This window comes from Lissotriton helveticus, chromosome 3_1 (assembly GCF_964261635.1).
Source record: "Lissotriton helveticus chromosome 3_1, aLisHel1.1, whole genome shotgun sequence".
Classification (NCBI taxonomy): domain Eukaryota; kingdom Metazoa; phylum Chordata; class Amphibia; order Caudata; family Salamandridae; genus Lissotriton; species Lissotriton helveticus.
In genome coordinates, this window is record NC_136061.1 from 1,973,883,726 (window position 1) to 1,973,909,686 (window position 25,961).

Consider the following 25,961-nt stretch of genomic DNA (forward strand, 5'->3'; position numbering starts at 1 on the left):
TGCTAATTGTAACGTTTACCAATTCATCAAGCATACGCCCTGGCCAACTGTATCAATTCTCTGTTAGAGCTGTTGGGATGGAGCAGGTTTGGGGCATTTAAATATTTTCCTTGAGTGTAGGTACCATAATTTTTCATCTGCAAGACTTCCCACAGCTAAGCACCGGTCTGCTGTGGGCACTCACTCCTTTTACCTAAGAGAATGCTGTCCCATGGTGGCAAAGTGTAAGTACTTATGCCAGAATGGTGGAAGATAAATTATAAAAGGCTGCAAAGAAGCTTCATACAACCCCTTCTTCAAGGATTGTCCAGCTTAATGTATGATTCAGACTTCCCCCTTCAACCCTCCAGTCCCCTCCCCATTAAGGTATTCTAGTGAGTGCCTGGAATCAGCAAGGAGAGTTAAACAGACATCTGGTTGGCATAACCTAAAGTCAAGTGGCGTAGGATACCCCTCAAATCTTACACCTGAGACAACACACCTAAATAACACATGTGTTTCAAGATATGGTGTGACTCAGAGTATCAAAAATAATGTGAGATTGGAAAGGACTGTCACAATAAGTGAATTCTTGGGCGGGATTAGATATTTACAATGATTTATTAGAAACATGTAATATTACAATACAGGATAATTAAATGTAGCTTAGCTAGGATACAGGGTAATCAATTATCATAAAGGCAAACGGTACAGAAAATGACTTTCACAGAGGAAAATGGTGAGTCCCAAATGTGCAGCACAATGAGTAAAAAAATTCGGACCGCATCCCTAATGAATTCATGTATTACGAAACCATGCATGTCATTACCATACATGTGCCTTTCCAACCATCTGCATTTACCACGTCTGCCTTTACTATGAATATTTGTTTTGCAGGTAAGTATAAAGCCTATGTGTATATATGTTGTACAGATCTGTGTATATCTCTCTCTCTCTCATATATGTGATATATATATAGCCACACTTGTCCTCAACAAAGCACACCCTTCACTGGGTAACTTCCGTTATATAAGACAGCAAGGAAAGTTAGCGTGTTCCATCATATTATTATGTTCTGCCTAACGCGTTTCAAACTGGTATAGTCCTTGTTCACAGGCAAAGCGTCAGTGTTAAATAACCAATCCGGGTTACCAGTCGGTTTGTTATATCTCCTTTAATTATCATCAGGTGAGTTGTAAAATAAAGCACATTGCATGGTGGGACTGGTAGTCCCTTATCTTATTCACTTAATGATGCCACTCAAATTAGTAAAATAACTGACCTCTAATAGGCTGACAGTCCATCGCTCCCTTTACTTGCAAATTACATATCCTGGTGGTCTCTCTGCTAGCTTCGTCGTTACAAAGCCAGAGACCCGCCATTACATCCTAGGCGGTGGTGCGCTTCAAGGCCGGACTACCGTTTAACATAAAAAGCCACACTTGATGGGTAACTTCCATTCTATAAGACAAGAAGCAAAGTCAGCGTGGTCCCTCATATTATTATGTTCTGCCTAACTCGTTTCAGACTGGATATATATATATATATATATATATATATATATATATATATATATATATATATATATATATATGTGGATATATATATATATGTATATATAATTTTTTTTTCTCCCCTTGATGAGACCTCGGGTACAGACCACTAGGCATTTGTTGTTGAATATAGAAGTACTTTGTTTCAGAACAAAAATTAGCACAGTCTACTCCAGGCCAGTGCCTAGCATAATGTGTTTCCACTGCTCAAACGTGGTTTTGATCACATGAAGGCCTGCCGTGGTATATATACCCTTATCGCCCAGTAAGCCTACCCACCCTAAAAACCCCCTTGCCACCCAAATAGTCTTCCCCACCCTAAACCCCCTTACCACCCAACTGCCTTTACGCACCTTCAAAATACCCATGCTACTCAAATACCCTTACCAACCCCCCTAAACCCTAAAATTACCCTTGTCACCTAAATACCCTCTCCCACCGTAAACCCTAACAAGCATTGGAAATGCAATAGGTCTCGCACCATTAGAGTTAGTGCTTTTAGAATTGTTTATGGGTTTTTTTTGTAAATGTTTAGCATTTTTGTTTCCTGTAGCCAATGCTAAAGTATTACAAATAAAAAAAGCCATAAACATTTCTAAAAGCTCTAACTGAAATGGTCTGAGAACTATTGCACTGTGTGAGGGTGAGGGTGAGTGTGGGTGAGGGTGAGGGTGAGTGTGAGTGAGGGTGAGTGAGGGTGAGGGGGTGAGGGTGAGTGAGGGTGAGTGAGGGTAGGGACCACTTCGCTTCCAGAAAACGTCTGGTAGGAGTCCTAGCAAGTAGGCTTGTTTAGCTCTCTGCCCCTCCCTGGGTTTCAGAGCAAAGTAGAATCATTGTCTGACTCTCAGCTGAAGCATGTAAACTATCGGAATTACCGTACCGGGTCGGTTGTACTATCACAAAAGGTAGGGGAACTGTTTTTCATAAATAAGTCTCTCCGATCCCATACACTTTGACCTCTGACTCCACGAACGACTTCAACACATCATCATTCCTAACAATGAACACACTAAACATTCCCCCTCTACAAACATCATCTTCAACTCTAAAGGTGCAGTTTTACATTGATGCCCACGCAAAAATAAAACTTGAAAACTCCACCCTGACTTCCCTCTGGTTCAACAAAAAGATAAATATTGATAGTAATTACTTGGACTGACCGGACTGGTCGTTCAAGGGTATCATATTCCTCAAACATTCCAGCACCAACCAAAATCCATTTGCCAATTTATAGGGATCTCATAATCTTAATAATTAAAACTTCTACAAATTTTTCAAATTTATAACATACTTAAGTAAATGATCAATACCAGATTAAAAAACGACATCATTTAATTCGCAAGTGTATTAAATAAAAGTGGTCACCTAGTTTTAAAGACCTACGAACACTTACAGCCCAACTCTTCGAAACTCTTACAGAAATACAGAATCTTAATCCACACTCCTACATTGTATTTAAAAGTGCATAATGAACACGACACAAATAAACAGGCGTAACATATTTAATACACAATTTCTAGCATTCAGCTGCTGTTGGAATATTTTTTTTAACTCAGTAAATTTTGTGAGCGAAGAGGCGGTTTGGTCCTAAGTGGGCGCTATATGAGTGACGTCAGTGACTCAGCGAGTAAAGACAGCCGGTCACACCCGCTTTTATAAAAACAATCGCGGGGTTCCATAAATAACACAAACCTTCTCCGGCACCGTTTGATTTTCTGGTAAATGGCTGCGCCTTAATTGCTGGGGGTCTGCGGGGAGGAGGGGCACATCTATTTTCGAGCGCCTACTGCAGAAGGTGATGGGCGCTAATTGCCCCCCACCTGCAGCGTGGGAGCACCCCATGAAACTCATACCCACACAAATAAACGAAAAATAAAAGGCCGCCTGACATTAACTGCGCATTGTTTGTTCGACTCTTTAATTGTGAGAGGAGGATAAAAGCGATTGTTAAAAAAAAAAAATAGACAGTCCGGAACTGAGGAGAAACGAGACGAAAAGGTCAAAGGAGGAAACGAAAAAGAAAAATAGCCTTTTGTGAACGATAAAAAAAACTAAACGGGTTGCGTTTGCCTGTTCCGCTAAAAATAAAAATAAATCGACGAGATGCGAGTTTTGTTGCTAAGAACGTTTGATTTTCATTTGTTTTAAGGGGCAAAGGAGAGCGTTCTAACTGTTCAGTATAACATACATTCTAATAGTTAATGCCCACTTCAGGCAACGAAACAGATGGTGCATGTGAACGGACTGCTAAGTATTTGTGATTTTTTTTCTGTTCCATTACTATGTTTGATTTATGAAGTAGGGTCATATTTGTTGTAGTACGTACGTTCCAGTGTTCAGTAGTGGAACTTGTATTTCTGGTAAAACTGCCTTTTTCCACAGTTTTGCTGTCATTGCACGCAAACAAAGAGAGAATGACTGATGAATTAAGTGAGAGAAATGTGTGGAGAACAGATGAGCACGAAGAGAAGTGGGGGCGAGAGGGTAGAAAGAAAAGAGAAAGATGTGAGAGTAGGCGGGAGAAACGAGGAGCTAAGGAAACAGAGGTAAAGGGAGGCAAACGTGTGGGGAGACGAGGAAAGCAGACGTGGCAAATGTTGGAGAAAAGAAAGGAACAGGAGATGGGCATAGAAGGAGGTTCAGAGAGGGAATAGAAAGGAAGGGATAGAAGTAAGGGGCAAAGAGTGACAAGTGAGCAAGAAGAACAAGACGGAGGGAAGAGAGGGGAGGGGGGAGGAGAAATGCGACACGGCGGGAAGGGGCAGGCAGGATGACTCAGGGGAGGGGGCGGAGCAGGGCAGAGCGGCATGTGGGTGTGAAGAACCGGGCCTTTGAAGTGAAGCTAAGCTTCACTTCAAAGGTGTCGGAGGAATGCGGGCGGCTGTGCACGCGCTTTTAAGCTCAATGCACATGCGCATTGAGCTTAAAAGTCACGGGCACTGCAAGGAATCGCCACGATTCCTTGCAAGTTAGATAAAGTCTGGATGAGCCCCTATAGTCTCGCTTGCTCGATGCGCATGCGCATCGACAGGCGAGACCTAAAAATGCCCTATATATATATATATATATATATATTCAATGAAAAAACCATAGGTTTCAGCCAAGTTATAGTTAGGAATTAGCATTTAAAAAACCTTAGAAATTCACTGAAAAAACCATAGGTTTCACACATGTTCTAGTGAGCTGGGCATTTTCACTCATACAAAACCATTGAAATTCCCCCGTTCTAGTTAGTTCAGCTAACTATAACTCGCGCGCCCACAATGCACTGCTGATGACTTCACATATTGCACCACTCATGACATGGTCAGTGACATCACTCATGACATCACTCATGACATCACTGATGACATCATCCAGTGAATGTGTGTCTTTCTGAAAAATAAATATTTTTTATATATGTATATCTAAAGGTCGATGGAAGAATAAATGGGTAAATAAGTGTCTAAATGGATGTTTTTTGTAAAATTGATTGTATAACTGACTTAAGTGTATCTTAGTGAATACATGTATTAGCGAGTAATGTTTAAATATGTAAATATCTGTATCAGTGTCTCACTTTATGTATAAGTGGCTGCATGGGTTGGTGAGTAGCTACATGAGTGTCTATATGGGTTATTAGTTGGATTTTTCCGTATCAGAAAGATTGTCTGTATGGTTTGGTGGGGGTATTACTTAGCGCACAGATGCATGAATGACTGACTCACTGTTTGTATGTGTTTTGAAGACCGCATGTGTGCAGGACTGTATGGGTGGATGAGTGTGTGTATGGGTGTGTTAGTGAGTGAATGACTGTCTCAATAGTATCTTTATGAGTAACTACATATGTTTTAAACTAGTATATGTGAGTATTGATGTATATACGTGCGTATATGTGAGAGTGAGAGATTGGAAGAGTTCCTGTATAAATAAGTATGTGTTTCTATAAGTGATAGTTTAAGAGAGTACGTATGTGTACGTTTCTGTAGAAGTAAGTGTAGTGGTGTGTGTATAGCTGTATATGCAAGTAAATTGATGTTTGATAGTTTATTTGCATGTTTGAGTATGTGTGTGAGTAACTCTATGGATGAGTATCGGTGTGTAACAGGATGTATAGGTGTATGAGTATATATGATGAGTGAGTACATGTATGAGTGACTATAGAACTGTTGGTGAATGAGTGGATGTAGATGTTGGAATTACTGAATAGGTTGTTGTAACTGGTATTGGTATCTCCATTTTTTTGAAAATGTTAGTTTCTATTTTTTAATGTGTGTATCAAAGGTTATATTAGGGTGAGAGGTCTGCCACTCTTTCACAAGGATGATGTCATCAGTGATTTCATTAGTGATGTCACTGACCATGTCATGAGTGATGTAATATGTGACGTCATCAGCAGTGCATTGCGGATGCGCAAGTTATAGTTAGCTGAACTAACTATAACGGGGAATTTCAATGGTTTTGTATGAGTGAAATGTCCAGCCAACTAACGTGTGAAACCTATGGTTTTTTTCAGTGAATTTCTAAGGTTTTTGTAAATGCTAATTCCTAACTATAACGTGGCTGAAACCTATTTTTTTTTTCAGTGAATTTCAAAGGTTTTGTAAATGTTAATTTTTAAATGTATTATTATATTTTTTTATACTGATTTACTACATTGTTTAAAAGTTTTTTTTTTAGATATTTTATTTTTTCAATTACATTATATATTTTTAATATAAATTGAGAAGTTTTTAAAAATATTGAAATTGTAATTTTTTTTATTTTATATTTTTTTAATTTATATATATATATATTTTACATAGCAGGCAATGATATCCTATGGAAGGAAATTCAAGTTACTGGTAAGTACGGGTAAAATTAATTTTCAGGAAAAGTAGTGAGCTGAAAGATGCAGCCCTAAGGTCTCTCCTGATAACAGGTGAGTAACTCTGAATTCGTAGTTCGAATGATTTTAGTGGAATTTTATTAAAGTTCCAAAACTCCACACTTAGAAGAATTTCCAAGTGAAACCAGTCAATGTTAGCCTATGGAAGGAAATTCAAGTTATTGTAAATGTGGTTAGAATTACTTATCAGGAACAGTAGTGAGCTGAAAGATGCAGCACTAAGGTCTCTCCTGATAACAGGTGAGTAAATCGGATTTCGCCGTTTGGCTGATTTTAAAGGAATATTTGTACGTTTCAAAAATAGACACTTGAAACTTTTCTGGTGAAAACCACACAATAGATTTCTATTGAAAGAAATACAAGTTACTGGTAAGTACGCTTAGATTTACTTTTCAGGGTCCGTACTGGGCTCAAAGATGCCGCACTGACGTCTCTTGTGATAACAGGTGAGTAAATCGGAATTCGTATTTCGACTGTTTTTAGAGGAATATTTTGCTCAATAGTGAAGAAAGGGGGCGGGGCCTGAGGTGACATGTGTGCAAACACGCCCTGTGGCGCGTTTTTAGGTTGGGGAATTAATTACTCTTCAATCCTGAGGTCCCCTGTGAGCCAACTAGCCCACCAGGTACCTCCAGTATGCGCCAGGGAGCTGCGTGGCAGAGAGGTGTTCAGAGGGCACGCCCCCTTTTTACAACACTCTGCAACGCAGCTCCGTGGCACTTACTGGAGGTACCTGTTGGACTAGTTGGCCCCTAGGGGACCTCCGGATTGAAGAGGAATTAATTCCCCAACTTAAAATGCGCCACTGGGCATGTTTGCACATGTATCACCTCAAGCCCCGCCCCCTACCTTCACCACTGCGCAAACATTGGGGGATTAAGTCCCCTTGCATACTGGGGGTCCCTGGGAGCCAACTAGCCCACCAGGAACCTCCAGTATGCGCCAGGGGGCTGCGTTGCAGAGAGGTGTAATGAGGCCACTCCCCTTTTTACACCTCTCTGCAACGCATCTTCCTGGCGCATTTGCAGAGGTGGAACTAATTCCCCTTGCATACTTGGGGTACCTGGGGGCCAACTAGCCCACCAGGAACCTCCAGTATGCGCAAGGGGGCTGCGTTGCAGAGAGGTGTTCTGAGGCCACGCCCCTTTTTACACCTCTCTGCAATGCAGCCCCCTGGCCCATACTGGAGGCTCCTGGTGGGCTAGTTGGCCCCCAGGGACCCCCAGTATCCAAGGGGCATTAGTTCCCCCTCTGCAAACGCGCCAGGGGGTGCAGGGATGGGGCGTGGCCTCCTCCCGATCCTGTTTAAAAAAAAATAATTACTTTTAAGGAGGGGGGCTGTGTAGCCCCCCCTTTTCCTTTTTTTGGGGGGCCCTGGGGACCCCATCCCCCAGGGCCTGCCCCCAGTTTTTAATTAAAAAAACAATAATAAGGAAAGGGGCCGCGTGGCCCCACCTCCCAAGACCATACTCTGCCCCGGGGACCCCGTCCCCCGGGGCATGGGCCTTTTTTTAACATTTTTTTTTAATTAGGAGGGGGCTGCTGTGCCCCTGTCCTGTGGCCACTTTTGGCCCCGGGGACCCCATTCCCCCGGGGCCAGCCATTTTTTTTGGGGGGGGGGGGCGGCAGGCGGGAGTGGGCCGCATGGCCCCCCTCCCGGGCCACTTCTGGCCCCGGGAACCCCATCCCCTGGGGCCTGGTCCTCCTCGTTGGGGCCCGTGGGGGGGGGGGGTCCCCAAACCCCCCACAGTCCCTGCCGGCTCCCCGCTTCCTGCGGGAGCCTGCATTGCTTTTCTGCTTTGGGAGCAGCTAACATGCTGCTCCCCATGCAGAAAAGCAATCCGCTTTGATTTTTGAAAGAGAGAGCAGGTTTCCTGCTCTCTCTTTCAAAAAACCAAAGCAGTTTGCTCCGCCCTACCATAGCGAACTCCACAAGGATCCCCTCCTAAACATCAAACTGAAAATACTAAAAGTGACCCAAGATGCAGAATCCAAAGACATCATAACACACCAGGAATTCTTGTTTCTGAATAATCCCCATCCTCGCACTCCTGTCATCTACGTCCTCCCTAAAATCCACAAGGATGTATTGAACCCACCTGGGCGCCCCATAGTCTCGGGGTGTTGTTCTATCCTGGAACCAATAGGGAAATACATCGACGCCATTCTAAAAGAATTTGTCCCTTTGACTGATACTTTCATCAAAGACACCACAGACCTCATCAACACTATCGAGGATCAACCATTTGACATTGAAACAGAACTCATGGCAGGACTGGACATCGAGTCCTTATATACCAACATCCCCCACGTTGATGGTTTACAGGTGATCAAATCCCTTCTACTTGAAAGACCTAGACCAACCAAGATACCCACTGAGTTTATTATGGATCTCCTTAAGATTGCCCTACAAAACAACTATTTCCTCTACCGTAAAACTTTTTACTTACAGATCAAGAGGGTATCCATGGGCGCTTGTTTTGCCCTAAATTTTGCCATCCTCTTTGTGCACAGCATGGAACAAACACACATCCTCCATACCCTCAACCCTTTCATCAACCACATCAGTCTGTGGCGCCGCTACATAGACGGCATTCTGCTACTATGGAAAGGAACCAAAGAGGACCTCGCCTCTTTCATGCACTGGCTAAACCATTCACAAGAACATCTACGATTTACGTGTGATGACAGAAACAACGATCTACCCTTTCTGGACATATAGATACATGTAGAGGATGGCAAACTGGGTACTTGCCTCTTCAGAAAACCTACTGAAAGGAACACGCTCCTACAATACTCAAGCTACCACCCACGAGGGTTGAGAGATGGATTACCGTATGGCCAATTCCTCCGCATCAGAAGGAATTGCAAGTGGAGGAAAGACTACTTCCGGGAAGCTGAAGTACTGGCCAATAAATTAATCAACAGAGGGTACCCCAAAAAACTCATCTCGAGGGCTCGCAAGAGAGCTTGGTACAGCCATAGAGAACATCTACTGACTCCTCATAACAAACACCCAATGAAGAGGATCCCATTCGTCTCGAGATTTAGCCCAAGCAGCAACAAAGTGGCTAAAATTATCCGAAAAAACGGGTCCATACTACGTCCATTTGATGCTTTCAAGGAAGAACCTCTCTTCTCCTACCAACGCGGAGATAACTTAGCGTCTCACCTGGTACATGCCATCACATGGCCCGAACAGAGTACAGAGAACCACACGATCACTGCCGCATGGGGACTCCCACCTGTAGTGGGCCATTTCAAATGCCAAAATTGTTCTGTCTGCGACATTACCACAATACCGAAGTATTTGTCTTCGGTGACAGAACCCATACCCTGAAAACCCACACCAACTGCAGATCTCACAATGTGATCTATGCCATTCAATGTCCCTGCCCCTTGATCTACATAGGCCAAACCACCCAACCCATCAAAAGCAGGATAAATTGCAAAGTGACAACTGCCCCACTGGTCTCTCACTACCTAGTGGAGAACCACAGGGACACGGACATTAAGTGGCAAGTGGTTGAGCAGGTCAGACTCCCCTCCAGGGGTGGTGACATAAAATCACTGCTGAACAGATGCGAATGTAAGTGGATGACACTATGCGACTCTGTCAACCACGGCTTAAATACGATCGATGAATGGAACAGTACTATTACCATCTAACTCACTCCTTTCGCTGTGCCCCTTGTTCCTTTCATCCCGCTCTACTAATGCTTTGTACTCCTGTTACTACCAACTCTGATGTGACCTCCTCTTGCACAACTATGACTGTTCATGTTGTCTATATTATTGCTTTGCCGGTGTTACTGTTAACATGATTGCCTCTATGTTTACGTTGTCTCTTACCGTTTTTACTGTGTTACTATTTACTTGACTGCTTCTGCTATCACCTAAATTGCTCTCGAGTGATGCGATTTGTACTCCACTTGTTTAACATGAACACGCATGTCTCACAATAGTCATTCAAATGTCTCACAATAGGCATTCTGTTGTTTCATTCCCTATTGCCCTCTATACACTGGCCCGATTGTTTTTTACTGAGATCCTCCTCCCATTCACTAATGACTCGGCTCCTCCCTGTCAACCCACCAGATCTGCCATGACTCGGCCGTTCCCCCTGCGTCACCTTGCCCCGCCCCCTAACCAACCATAATTGTTCTTCCGGCTTGGGCTGCCGTTCCCCAGGCAACACAAGCTCGGATTCATTTTCCTGCTGAGACCTGCGCCACTCGGAGGTACATCCTGCTCTCCTTTCGTGCCTCCACAACCTAAACCCCTCTTTTTTCCTGACCGATCCACCCACTGACCCGGTTCCCCTTGCCTTTCCAGATTCACTTCTCGATTGCCGATCCCATCTTGGATCGACTGCACAGGCCCATCTCTGGATCAACTGACCGGTCGCCTTCCCTGCCGACTGTTTCCCCACCAGTGTCGGTAAGTCCGTAGCCTTCTTGCCTCCCTTTTTCCCCCCGCTTCCTCCCAACCTCAGCCCCCTGTCCTCATGGTCCATCCCCTCCCCCTCCCTTTCAGGCTTCCCATCATTGGATTCTAATGAACCCACGGAACGGGCGCTAGACTCACGCTGCCAATTTGAATTTGAATTTAAAAGGCTTGTATAGCGCAACGTACACCATTACGGTTTCTTGGCGCTTTAGCGGCATGCAATAAAACAGGGATGGGAACAATTAGAGTGGGAAGGCCTGAGTAAACAGAAAAGTTTTCAGTCCCTTACGAAAAAGGGAATATTGTTTTAAATTTCGGAGGTGATCCGGCAGGGAGTTCCAGAATACCGGAGCCAGATAGGAGAAGTTGGAACCTCCCCATTTTTTCCTGGTAAAACGGGGGACTTGCAGTAGGGCCTGATCCGACGAACGAAGGTGTCTGACAGGAACGTAGTTGGTTAGAAGAGAGGAAATGAAGGCCGGGGCCATTCCTAGTCGTGCCTGAAAGACCATGCACCCCATCTTAAAAAGCGAACGCTGCCGGACTGGCAGCCAGTGCAGTTCCTTCAACAGAGGTGTAGCATGATGGAACCGGGGAAGGCCATACACCAGCCGAGCTGCTTGGTTCTGCACAAGCTGGAGTTTACGGAGGCTGTATGCCGGAATGCCGTTGTAGAGGGCATTGGCATAGTCTAGCCGGGAGATGACCAAGGCAGACATAATGAGTTTAAGTGCCAGAGGGGAAAAGAAACGGGAAACAGTGCGGATAGTTCGAAGCATAAGAAAACAAGAAGAGACAACAGCACCAACCTGTGAGTGAAGAGTGAGCTGGTGGTTAATTTTTATGCCCAATGTTTTTACCGTAGAAGAAGGAAGGGGGGAGGTACCGAGAGTGAGGGGCCAAAAAGAAGAGTTCCAGGGACTGGGGGAGCCACCAGTAAGCACCAGCTCGGTTTTATCCGGATTGAGCTTCAGATGATTGTGGCTCATCCAGTCCCTGATAAAAATCATAATAGACTGAAAATTGGAGATAGCGTGAGGGGAAGAAGAAAGGTCAAAGACCAGCTGGAGGTCGTCCGCATAGTTATACACCGCGACCTCCCGCTGTTGGAGTGCAAAGATCAGAGGATAGATGTAAAGATTAAACAATAAAGGGGAAAGAGAGGAACCTTGGGGAACACCACAAGTGATCTTAACAGGGTCTGCCGTGAACTCTCCCAACCGGACCGCCTGTGTGCGATCCCGCAGGAAGGACGAGAGCCACACTAGTGCTGACCCTCCGATTCCCGCCGCTCCGATACGTGAAAGCAAGATGGAATGGTCCACCGTATCGAAAGCGGCGGAGAGGTCGAGGAGCACCAGGGCTTGATGTTTATTTTGGTCCCGACCCTCCCTGAGGGTGTTTAGGACCGACACCACCACAGACTCGGTAGAGTGTTTAGGGCGGAAACCAGCCTGGCAGGATGCCAGGCCTCCCGTAGTCTCAACATGGGAGCTAAGCACCGCGGCAACATGCCGCTCAAGCACCTTGCCCAGGTACGGCAGCAAAGAGATGGGCCGGTAGTTGGAAGAAATAGCTGAGTCGGCCCCTGGTTTTTTTAAGATGGGCACAATAGAAGCTACTTTAAGGGCCAGGGTCACAATTCCCTGTGACAGGGAACTGTTTAAGAAGATAATCGGGGGCTGTGTGCAGACCGAGAAGATTTGCTGCAGAATACGAGCCGGGCAGATGTCAGCAGGAGATCCCGACTTAACTTTTAGCAAAATTTCCTGGAACCTAGTTTCCGTGATGGGAGGAATTGATATTAGACTAAGCGGCAGGGCTGGTGGGCAGGGGTCGGCATAAGAAGCAGAGGGAGGGGGAATGTTATTTTTAATGTTAAGCACCTTATCCAAAAAGTAAGAATTTAATGAGTCACAGAGGTTTTGTGTAGGAAGGGGTTTGGATGTACTCCTGTCTGAGAAAGCTAACTCCTTAACTATCGAGAACATTTCTCGAGGTTGATTCTCAGCTGCTAAGATTTTTGATGAGAAATAGGTGGATTTAGTTTCAATGATAGCTTTCTTATAGTCCTGCCGTAGAGTTAAGTAGCGAATTTTCAGAAGGGGGCAGTATTCCCTTCTCCAAAGTCTTTCAGCGCGCCGAAGGGACGATTTCTTATCTTTGAGGTGGGTATCGAACCATCTGTTAGCCTCCTTAGGTCTTTTAATTGAGATCCGGCGTAGGGGGGCTGCAGAGTCGCAGCCTTCCGTAAGCCAGGTATCAATCCCAGTGGCTTGTGTTGACAGAGATAAGCCATCTAGGTTAGGCACTGTGGCTAGGAGGGAAGATGATAACGAGGTTAAGTCAACCCGGTTCCAGTTCCTGGCCCAGAAGTTCTTTTCCCGCGGAATCCTGGCTGGTAAGCTAAGATGGAGAGTAAAAGAAATGATGGCGTGGTCGGACCAAGGACAGGGAGACACTGCTACAGATGAGATAAGATAGTTTAGAGACCAAACCTGGTCAAGTACATGTCCGCCCGTATGTGTGGGAACCTGTACACGGGAGATAAAGTTTAAAGACTGAAGCAGGTCAGAGAATTGTTTCGAGGCCTGACATTCGGACGGATCATTAGGCCAGTAGTTAAAATCCCCCAATATAAGGAGGGAGGCATGATTAACCGTCAGCGTGGCTACTAGGTCCTGGAAGGTTGTAATGAAGTGAGGGGTATTCTGAGGAGGGCGATAGGCAAGTAAACAAATCAAAGGAGGAGAGAAAATATCAGAACGAGCTACCAGATACTCAACAGAGTCAATAAAGGCAGACGGGAGTAACTGGAAGTTGTACTCGGTTTTGGCGATGAGCGCCACACCGCCTCCCTTTTTCCCAGCAGGGCGGTCTACTCGAAGAGCCACATAGATGAGGGGAAGAGTCGCTAAGAGAGCGGGGAGTGACGAGTCACCAAACCACGTCTCTGTTAAGCATAATATATCTGGCTTCTGGGTGTCGAGCAAGATAAATAGGTCCTGGTGATGTTTCACCGCCGACCTAGTGTTTAACAAAATAAAAGACAAAACAGAGGGAGGGGAGGGCGGGGAGGGGCGGAGTGTCGGGGTAGAAGGGGTAAGGCCAAGAGATGAGATGTTACTACTAATGACAGATGCCAATGGTATGTCGTATGCTCCTCTCAGCCCGTACCTTTATCACTCACTGACCCGTCCGCCACATATCATAATTACCACCCTTCCGGCTACACTATCTGCCTAAACCTTCCACTGCTTGCACCACTGTCCGTCTTTATGAGATTCTTCCATTCTCGCCCACCCGATGTTCGCACGCCTTCCCCCTCACTCCCTCCCTCACACCCTAGGGGTCCACTATTCACAATTCTGCACGCTGATTCTAGAGCTGATACCGGACAGGACAACATACTGACCCTGCCCCCGGTTTGCCTTTTGTTCTCTTTAGACCGGACCTTTCACTCCCTATCACAAATTACATCGCGTATTCCGTAGTATCATCCTCCTCCCAGGTTGCACTTGCCGCCCCTGCCCTCAGTTGCATGCACCACCGTTCGAACCAGCGAGAAAGCAGATCCCTTTTCCCTCTCGCCTACCCGAACCACCCTGCCCTGCCTGCACACTCCACTGACCCCTTCTCAGATCGCGGGCACAATCACATCACGCTCTTTTCCGCTCCCGTCCACCTTGCTGCGACACTTCCAGCTGATATCCTCCCTCTCCGCCGCCAGACCGCCTTCCCCCAGTTCTTCCCCGTCCCCTTTTAACACCCTTTTCTTGCCCCCTTCTTACAGCACTACACCCTACCCAAGTCCTGATGATGATCCTGACTTGAAAAGGATCGAAATGCCGTCGACCGTCCAGCGCGAACATAGGCGCCCCAGACTAGATTGTTCCTAAAACAATACCTGCATTATTATTTCGAAATCAATTTCAAACAAATGAGGAACCATCCTATGTGTGTTTTTTACTCACTGTATATATCAATCACCGGTCACCTGCGCCGCCGTCGCTGATTATTGTCACTTGTGTTGCTACCGTGCCGCTCACTCACACGCACTGAGCACCAAGTACAATTTGGGTTTTCCTTAGTTGTGTTACATTGCCCTTTGCAGTGCTGTAATAACTGCAAAATTATTTCTTTTCATTTGTGTTTCTTTCCCTTTTACTCCTACAATAAATATGATGCCACGCGCACATAAGTGAAATACCAAAAGAGGCTCCTTATCGCCTTTTGATAATGTTTTATACATATCTTTACTAATTGTCTCCAAGCTATACCAGTTGGGATTCTATATGTTAATTGCATACTCTCTACCCCAATCCCAACGTGGTTGAAGGGTTTACTCCTGTTGTTTTCACAACACTACCGTAGCGAACAGCAGTGTCCCAGGGGTAGGCACCCCGGGACACTGCAGGAGCCGGCTCTGGGGGGTTGCGGTCCCCAGGGCCATCAAGGGCTCCAGGAGGGGGGCTGCGTGGGGTTAAAAGTTAAAAGCCCCCGGGGCTGGGGCGTCCGCCACGGACCCCCCTATTTTGAATGTTAGTGCCCCGGGCAGGTGGCGGTCCCCGGGGCGTGTGGGGGGGGGGGGAGACTCTCCACATTATTACAAATAAAAGAAGCCCCGGGGGGTGGCGGTCCCGGGCGATGCGGGGGCTTCAGACCCCTCCCCCCCTATTAAAATAAGCCCCCCTGGACCCCCCTTTACAAAGAGTCAATTGCCCCCGGGATTTGGCCCCCCGGGGCTAAAAAAATAAAAATAAATGCAATTTTTTTTTTATTGACAGGTACGCGTACCCTACGCGTATCCCGCGATTAAAAAAAATATATACTTTTTTGGGGCCTTGGGGGTCCTTGTGGGAGTCCCTGAGCAGGCCCAAGATGGCTGCCAACACTTCCTGGTTTGGAGTTTTGACACAGTTTACAGCCAATTAACATGCAGCTCGTGCTCGTAATGGTACGCGTATAATCCTCGGACGGTACGCGTATGGTACAACTACGCAAATATATCTACGATATTACTTTTGATTTTCTCAGGAACTACTGAACGGATTTACACCATATAACAAAAAGGGCAATCTACGAACCAAACTCTACCTTTTTGCCAAATTTGGTGTAATTCCGTTCAGCTGTTCGGGCTGTAGCCGTGTCTAAAGGTCCCTATGGAAAATTGCATGAGAAACTCATTTTGGGACCCCCCTTTTTTCTCGGCCCCCGCTTCACGAATCACCCCGAAACTTTCAGGGACGGAGCGGAGCACCCCATCTTCTTTTGAGAATTTCGCGAAGATTTGTCAACCGGCGCCAAAGTTATTACAAAAAGAATGTTGTGGATTTCCTATGGAAACTAGGACCTAACTATAACTACCTACTGGCGACCGCCAGTAGGATATATATATATATATATATCTCTCAACGCATACATATACACAAACACTTAGCTGCAAAATAGTTACATTTTCATTGTAGAAGCATGGTAAAGGTATATGCATGGCAAAAATGTGCGCAGTGAAGGTGTTGCGTGGTAGTGACCGTTTTGTAAAGGCTGTTTCCCCTAGCATAGGCAATCCCACTCACCTATCCAAAAAAACATTTGAAGGTTTATATCGGAAATCTCTCCATAGAATAAAATTGAAAAGGCAGATTCATTGTGGTGTGAGTAAAGAAATACATTTTGTGAAACATTTGCATATTGGGTTAAAAAGTGTCATATAGCCTTACCACATAATCACTGTCCCACTATATGAATATTGATTCAGTACCCTCTGAGTTAATGTCATCCAGAGGTGTCAGAATATACTGGTTGCAAAACAACAGTTGGCTATTGTGAATGGATACAATACTGTGTGCAGGTGGGAGAACCTGGCAGAAAAAGATACACTTCTAAGTACATGTTGAGAGTCTTCTTTGAGAACAGTGTAATTCAGTAAAAAACATGACCTGCTCGATAATGTACAGCAGAAATAATAAACGGATCACAAACCTGATGAGACATCCAATTTGAACATGAAGGCATAAGCCAACATTTCCAGACTTTGACAGGTCGCATATAACCGTCAGAGGATTATACGTGTACCATTACGTCGCATTTGGCTCGAACTACATTCAGTTTGAAGCAAATTGTTCGTAAAACCAATTATTCAGAAGAGACAATAGGTTTGAAAAACCATATTATAAACTGAAGCAAATTTAAAAGGGGACTAAGCTACAATTTGGGGAAACTGTATAGGAAGAGGAGTAAGATGTAAACGCTGCCTATGGGGTCGCTCTTTACCATCCTTCAGTAGGAGGGAGTTTTTTTCCCATGAATTACCAAATAATTTGAATGAATTACTATTTCAGTGTTCATGACCGTATTCATACATTTTGTGATCAAAACTTTTTGAGTTGAAAAGTTGTTTTATAATGAAAAGATTTTAATTACCAACATGTCGGAGCTTTAATGCTTCCAAGAAGCCTTCAACGGCTAGTATAGAGAAGACCTAATTTAACGGTGGCCGTGCCCTGCAGTGGTTGTCACATGGCCCGTATTTGGGCTCATTGTGGGACCCGGTAATCAACTTCATGCACAACTTTGGTAATAAGGCTACGATTAGGACTCTCAGTTGCCACACACCTTTTGCAATTGGTAAACAAGATGGAATACTGTGCGGTGTTGGAGGAATGTTGTCACCGTCAAAAACTGACGGAAATTTAGGGTAATCCGAACAGTACAGATTGAACCCCTGGACTTCATCTCTTATGGCATTTGCATGGGAACTGAATTGTCTGCAAATGCCCAAGGACATTTCCTTGCACTGACTTTGCAAGTACCATGCAATCCACTATGGCTGATCTTCGAGTGTCTTGCAGACTGGCATGTTTGCACAGTAAAATACCTAAATAAATCAGTACTTGGTGACTCAAAAGCTCATGTTTATTATTATTTTATTATTTATTATTAATATTATTAATATTATTATTATTATTATTATTTATATGTCGTACGAATCCTCCCCGAAGGGATCTCTGTGCCCGGGTAAGCAGACGACATACTGAGTGAGTACCCTAAAAAGCCTTTTTACATTTTTTTTCTTGAAGGCCGTGAATGTTGTACAGGACCACAGGTCCACTGGTAGAGCATTCCAGTATTTGGGGGCAACATAAGAGAAAGCATGTCCCCCCATCCTGCCCTTTTTAATTCTAGGAATTTGGAGGAGCCTATGGACCACTAGATCTTAGCTGCCTAGTAGGAGTGTACCATATTAATTTCCTCCTTAGATATTCTGGACCTGAGTCGACCAGGGCCTTGAACACCAGATACAGAAGTTTAAAGACTGCTCTTTTCCTCATTGGGAGCCAGTGTAGCTCACTCCATAATCGAGGAGAGGGAGTACGTGCAGGTTTAAGAACTAGGCGTGCCGCTGTGTTTTGCACGACTTGAAGTTTGTCTGTCAAGCCTGCTGACTAGGAGTGCCTGTAACAGGACCTTTCTGGTGGAGAGCGGAATCCAGGGGAAAATCTTCTTTAGCATGCAGAGTAGTCCAAAACACTTGCCAGATAGTGTTTTTACATGCTGCTCCATAGAAAGTTTGGAGTCGATTGGTACACCCACATTTTTTGCCCAAGATTTTGGTACGAGAGCGTCTCCTAGTTCTTCTTAGTCCATAACTGCTCGGCTTTCCCGAAAAGTAGGATCTCGGATTTGTTTGAGCTTAATTGCAGGAAGTTCTTTTTCATCCATACTGCAATTTTGGTCATACATGCTTTGAATCCATCTCTAGTTTCTCCTGAGTCCTTCTCTATAGGGACAATGATCTGTGAGTCGTCGGCATAAGAGACGGTATAAAAACCACATGATTTAATAACCGAGGCCAAGGACAACACATAAATATTGAACAGTGTGGGACTTAATACAGAGCCCTGAGGAACTCCCTTATCTACGATTGTGGTTCTGTATACCAAGGTGTCAAGTTGTACACATTGAGATCTTTCAGAGAGAAAGCTATGTATCCAGTCCAACGCTCTCCCCATGACACCAATCTCCTGCAGTTTATTTAACAAGATCATGTGAGAGATGGTGTCAAAAGCCGCTGATGGATCCAAGAGAACCAGCATGGTGAGGGTCCCTTAGTCCACCAGCAGCCTGATCGTGTCTGACACCTCGGTTAGTGCAGACTCCGTGTTGAAACCTGCACTGAAGCCTGACTGTGAGGGGTCAAGGAGGTTGTTCTGTTCCAGATAATCTGAGAGTTGACGATTCACCAGAGACTCCATACTTGTTTAGCATAATGGCAGAAGAGAAATGGGTCTATAGTTATGAAGGTCCCCATGATCAGCCGAGGGTTTCTTAGGCAGAGGTTGCTTTTTTCCATTAGCGGGAAAGAGGCAGATGATAGGGACAGATTACAAATTTCCTTAATAGGATTAGCCAGTTACGTACCCAGGTCAGACATCATGTAAGGAGGAGCCACGTCAGCTGGAGAGCCTGATTTGCTATGTTTTAATGATAAGAGAACTTGCTTCCTCGTTATGGGAGCAAAGAACTCCAATTTAGGATGACCAGACTTGGCTGGCCCCGGAACTTCTACCATGCACTCCGAGTTTGAAGTGAAGGAGTTATAGATATTATCTATTTTACTGGTAAAATACACAGCAATCTCCTCGCAAAATTCTTGCGAAGGGTGGCATGTGGAGTTGCTAACTCTAGGGGTGGCAAATTCCTTGAGAACTCTAAAGAATTCTTTAGAGGAGCCCTTGGCTTCATCAATTCGGGAAGCTAGATGTAATCTTCTGACTATATTACAATTTCTAAGATAGGCCCTATGTGATGTATTGTAGGCCAGTCTATCTTCCTTTGACTTTATCCTCCATTTACGTTCTCTAACTCTACATGCCGCTTTCTCTAATTTCAGACTATCCGAATACCATGGTGCCGGGGTGGGTCTTTCATATATAGTTTTTGTTTTGATGGGGGCGATGATATCGAAGACCCTACTCATCTCTGTCTCAAGGGTGACTAAGGCTTCGTTGACATCTTGGCACTCCTTAAGAGATGGAGGAGGGAATGTTAGCCCGAATGTAATAGGTGTTATTTTCCGCCATTGTCTGTGGGTGACTTTACGTCCTTGGGCTTGAACTAAGCTTTTATGAGCAGGGAAAGAGAAACTTAACGCCATATGATCGTACCAGCTCACTGCCTGAGGTGGTTCAGTGACAAGGGTTGGCATATTAGTAAGGATATTGTCCAAAGTATGGCCTGCTGTATGAGTTGGCTCATGGATCTTCGGTGAAAGACCTAACTTATCCATGGACGCCAAGAGATCTCCTGTGTCGCTGTTAGTGCTACTATCAAAGTGAAAGTTAAAATCCCGGACCATAAAAAAAAAATTCAGCATATAAAACATGGGCGGGCAAGGGTTTCCAGTAGCGTAGTGCAAAAAATCTTTTTGTTTTCTGCCGGTGGGTGATACACTACTGCCCCTGTTACCTTCTGACAGCGAGCAAATTCCAAAGAGAAAATCAGCAACTCCAAATTGGAAGTGGAGATAGTGTACACAATTTTTAAATTCAGAGTGGCACGAGTGGCTATCGCCAGCCCTCCTCCTCCTCTCTTCCGTTCTCTGTCCAACCTCACTACCGTGTATTCTGAGGGGAATGTGATTGCTAGGGAAGGTGCAGAATATGTCTGAAGCCAGGTTTCAGTAAATAAGCACATATCGGGCTTATGAACATCTAACAGGTCCCAAATTTCAGAGGCATGCTTGGATAAGGACGCCACATTGACATATAAGCAGTTAATAGTGTGGTCCTGGCCCATTATAATCTGGGCTTTATCTAGCTTAAGTTCAGGGTCTAATTGTAAATCAGTCGAGAGATTACTGGTGGGGCCTGGAGATGTTCCTTCTTGGCCTACACTCCATTTACAATGAGGGCAACGACTGGGCAGCTCTCCATTATCTAAAGAAATCCTGTCTGTACAGCTCAAGCTGTGCATAGAGGCCCTTACCTTAAGCAACTCCTCCTTAGAGTAGGTCAAAAGCGACATCATAATGTCTTACGAAAAAGGCAGAGATTCCTGCCTGCTGGCAGCGTCCAGACGCGGACGGGCGCAGACGGGCTTGCCTTTGGTGCGCCTTTGGTGCGCCCTCTGCGCGCTCGTATATGTGGTGAATTTATGCGTTTTAGGCGGCCGAGCACTAGAGTGCTGACTGCCCAGAGAAGGCGCCCGACTTCTGTGTCACTTGGGGCGGAGGTGTGCCTCTCTCCACTCAAACGGCTATTAACAAACCGCGGTGGACCGGAGAGACCCTTGCTACCCACTATTCAACACAACACCAACAAACTGCTTCCAAACAAAATTAAAAAACGAGAGTAATTAACCTTTCAGTGTTAAAAAGTATTACAAATTCAGGTATTAAAACACAAGTTCAGTGTGAATGCATTCATAAAAAAAAGAAGGCACTAGCAATATGAGGCACCTGCAGCTCCGCTGCGCGCTCGTATGTGTGGTGAATTTATGCGTTTTGGGCGGCCGAGCACTAGAGCGCTGACTGCCCAGAGATGGCGCCCGACTTCTGTGTCACTTGGGGGTGGGGGTGCCTCTCTCCACTCAAACCGCTATTAACAAACCGTGGTGGACCGGTGAGACCCTTGCTACCCACTATTCAACAATATGAGGCGCCTGCAGCTCTTATTAGTAACATCTGTAGATTAATTTTGCTGGTGCAGCAAAATATGCCATCGCATTCAATAAAAGTTTTCTCTGGATATCGCACAGGTGAAATGATGCCTACTTATAGCTCTCGAACAGCTTTTGCTTAAAAAAAAGGCATATATTCAGTGCTTAATTTGTACCTGTGGTTTCCAGTGCTATGCACCGGCACTTATTTGTCATGGCTGGGTCTACACGCGGTATTGGCTGCTGCCTACTCACTAAGTTCACACTGTCTCCCTGGTAAAGAGCTGATCTCGCACGTCACTGTGTGCATAAAATATTTCAAATTGGAATGTGCGGCTGCCCCCCTTATTATGAGGCACACACACACCACCAGAAACTGCCAGGGTCCCTGCCTCAGCGTAAGTTAGAGGTCACTACAATCAAATAGTAGCACGAGTGCGCTACCAATGACCGCTTTCAAAATATATTATGAGCCTGGCCACGTCACTCCTTGGCGAATTGTCAAGTGTGTCCCCCGACTCCCAAGTTGGGCCAATGATCAGTGTTTTTGCACGCGGCCCTCCCTAGCATACCGCGCAGCCACAGCGCTAATCAGCAGAAGCAAGCAGCATGTTGTGCAGCAGGCCTCAGATTAATTAGAACTAAAAGGCTGTCCCAGTAAGTAATGATTCTGTAACCTGTGCTAACAGTAGTTTGTAAACTATGAAGCAAGTAAGGGAAAAGCTAATCATGTATGCTTTGTTGCATGTGGAGTCACTTAAAGAATTCAAGCTCCGCAGCCCTGGAGAATATAGGAACAATGGGTAGACACCACCAACAAATACAGTGATCAAAGCAGATTTCATATTTGTCAGAGGAAAACTGAATAGGGAAATAAGTGACACAGGCTGGATGCTAACAATATCCTACACCCCGGGGGTATCAAGTTAAAGTGGCACAATTTAATCTACACTATTGAGCCTTTCTCACCCGCGTGAGCTACGGAGAATATATCATCCTTTTGGTATGGAGTGCCCAGGGTGTAAGGCAAACGTATGTTGTGGAGCTGCTGCTGTTCTCAGGGCATACTGGGCCAAGGTAAGCAGCCCACAGGAAGAAGCCACTGGGAGCTCATACATCTGAAGGGCCATGACTTTTATATTCGCAGTACAGGTGGATTAATTTCTTGGGTCCTGCGTTGGCATGTTAATGCATCGGCTAGTGAATAATGGAGATTCAAGGTCCTCCCAGGGGCACATGGTGAGGTCGTTGCTGGACAGACAAAAGGTGGGGTGGGTATACGGGACCCAGAAAACACAATATCCTTGAGCTTACATATGAAGAGGAAGAGGCTTCGAAGCACACGAGGGGACTTGGGGGATCGAAGGACCTATTATACATTGGTAACAAACAGCAGTGCTTGTCCCACCCATGGTACCCTCAATGTCTGCGCCTGGGTGCACCGGCCTAGGCCATGTGGTGGTTATTCTGATAGCTGTGCTTACTTCAGGTGAGACAGCTAGCAGTACTCTGCTTGAGACAGAGTGCTTACGCATCCAGTACTTGTCATGCAAAAACAGAATGAGGAACAAGAAAGAACTGGAAGTGGGAACAAAGGGACAACAAGGTCCTTCCCCATCTGTTGTGGGGAATAACTTGAACACATTTAACAAGTTAAGCTATTTGTACAGTCACATCATTGTGCAGTAGGTGGGTTGTAGCCAGCAGCAAAGCGAATTCCGCACTCTGCATCTCCAGCCGAGACTCCATCGGCTAGGTCTTCACCAAGCTAAATGAGATGTGTAGCCTGTGGTTCTGGTGACTCATCTCACTACTTCGTTTTCTTCAGTCTAAAAAATATGGGGCAACCCAGTACCTGCTGCTGAAGGCATGATTCTCCTCTCTTGTTCAACATGTGCATACACCTTCTGGAGTGTGGTGCTCATGATATGGATGGTGGTATATCTGGCTTTCAGCAGTGCCAGTTGAGGATGCGGGTGGAGCCAATAGAGTAAGTGGGGGGACCTGTGGAGGAAGTGGGTGGAGCTGGGGACGTGGGTGTGGCCTCCTTTAAAAATCTAAGCACCTGGACTTCATATTTTGCAAATTAAGCACTGGAGGGAGTGTGTGTAGTTTTCTGGAATGAGCTGTCTTTATCTCCTCAACCTACAGTTTGCATCAAGCATCCACTGTTCCTCCGGGAAGTTAGTTCTGACCATGTCTGGATCCTGACATCACTTTTGTTTGCTTTATTTTTCATTGTCTTGCCACATTTGTGATCATTGGTGTTTCTGCAGATCCAACTGAGGTGGTGCGCCAGCATGAGGCCCTGGCCGCTGCGCGTCTCCGGATGCAAGAAGAACTGAATGCTCAGGCAGAAAAATACAAAGAACGTCAGAAAGAGGTAAGCTTTTTCTGACCACTGAGTAAGAGCTGTTTCTCAGTTAACAATTCACGATCGATCTCCCCTTACGGTATGTGATGTAGACGTAAGTTGTGTAAATGTTTAAACTCCTGGGCCATCCCTATGTGTAAGTTGGAGTATTTACACTGTTCGTACTGCTGTCACATAGTCACTACAGATAACTGGCAATATATAACTATTTTTTTTTTCACCCTCCGGAGGCACTGTGTTCAGTTGCTTCTGATGAATGTATTAGCACCTTTGTGTTGCTAAAGTGAAACGTTATTCATGCTTCCATTCTCAGATGCCAACTTTCCAGATGCTTACTCCATTACTTTCTTCTCTTTAAATAAAGAGACCAACCATAAAGCAGAAAGATGTCCCCGTATGTGACACTGATGGGATAGAACTAGATTAGTCTTAGTTGTTGTTATTGTTATTTGCTATTTCTCTCACGCACAACTGCCATGAGTGTGGCCTTTTGACCCTATTGTCTTTTTCATTCCATGCCAGAGTTTGCACCTGTGTATTGCATGGAGGGTGTTGTATATGAGGAGAGTTAAATGTCATGTATGAGGGCCAGAGATGTGCACCCATCTTGTTGCACATTTGATACCATGGCAAGGCGTGAACTTTTCACAGAGATGCATTTGGATTGTTTTGGTATTTCATATTTCATGCATAACTTGGGAAATTTTTTATAGGTCAGTTTTAAGATAGATTACCAAATAATTTATCGGTGGAAGAGTCGTCGTATTCAGAAGGTCTTTAGAATCATTGTGGTAATTCTAAAAGTGTTCATATGGGAGGTGATTCATAAAGTATTGCAGGAGACGAAACAATCACTTTAAAAAAAAAAAGTTTCTGTAACTGTATCTAGTCCTTGTGTTTTCTAGATTAGAACTGATTAACACTTTTGGCGGTTTGGACAGAGACAAGTGTATCTATGCAGTGGAATTTGAAGCCTTGAGGTATCTCGTTCTGGAATTGGTACAATCGGTCTAAGCTATTATGATCACTACTCTTTTTGTTTTTCTTGGAACAGTAGTGCGATTCTTAAAAGATATCTGGGTGGAAAGTAGAGGACCCTGAATGGCATGCATGACTGGCAGCCATTAGAGTGCTTGTACGGGAGGAGAGATGTGCAGATGTGGCCAGAGCTGTGGAAAGAGCTCGCAGCAGAGTGTAGTTTGTGGACATTAAGGGGCACTAAGCTGGAGTCCGTAGAGGAGAGAGTGCGATTGAAGGGTGGCTTGCACTTGGAGCATGGATCACAAAAAAGAAAGTTCCACCTAAGAAGTTTGAGGAGGTTGAACAGATACATTAGAGATTTGACCAGTGGTGCATGGATGAGGGTTGAGTTCAAGTTGAGGCAGAGGTTCTCACAAAGTTTAAGGAAAACATTGAAGGTCGCAGCACTGTCAGTTAATGACACACCGTGCATGTCAGAACGGCAGCATTGATTTTTGTAGTTTAAGAAGGCTCTGGATCATCCAGTGTATGGTTGCAAGAAAGTAGGGTCATATCTTAAGTTTCAGGTGTTAATTAGAGGATTGTTTCAGTTCCCTGATGGTGTGTCAAAAGATCTAGAGATTGAAAACTAGAGAAAGAGTGGAGCCCTGAATAACCCCAAACGGAGTTGGACTTGGGAAGAGAGATGATTTTTACTTGTGATGAACTGGGAGATCTAGTCTAAAGCAATAAGATGGAAGCTGACTACGGAGAGCTCCGGAAGGAGATTGGCATAATGGACCATGTCAAGAGTGCCAATTGGTCCAGCAGAATAATTGTCAGCCCCATTTCCATCTGCTAGATTTAAGCAGTCATCGTAGATGTTATCCAATTGGAGGTTAAACAGCATGCATGAAGACCAAACAAATCATCACCAGTCACACATAAAATCTAGTTTGACATTCACCAAAGTTCCTTTATTGCGAAAATTCTTACAGTTTTCAATATATCATGCATAGAAGATTTCGAACACGACAACCAACATGTTTCAAGGTCAACGCCTCTTTCTCAAGGCCTAATCATATGTTGAAGTTGCTCTTCTAAAATTCATTAATAAAGT

The 25,961-nt window shown here is 44.9% G+C and overlaps 1 protein-coding gene across 2 annotated transcripts in view; it reads left to right on the top strand.

Annotated features, from left to right (window-relative positions):
* The window catches only part of SELENOS (selenoprotein S), a 145,530-nt gene that overhangs the window by 72,976 nt on the left and 46,593 nt on the right, over positions 1–25,961 (top strand). For both annotated transcript variants that reach the window (XM_078683099.1, XM_078683100.1), the window contains exon 3: positions 23,784–23,890. In XM_078683099.1, the coding sequence (XP_078539225.1) occupies positions 23,784–23,890 (107 nt within the window). The remainder of the gene's footprint in view (positions 1–23,783; positions 23,891–25,961) is intronic.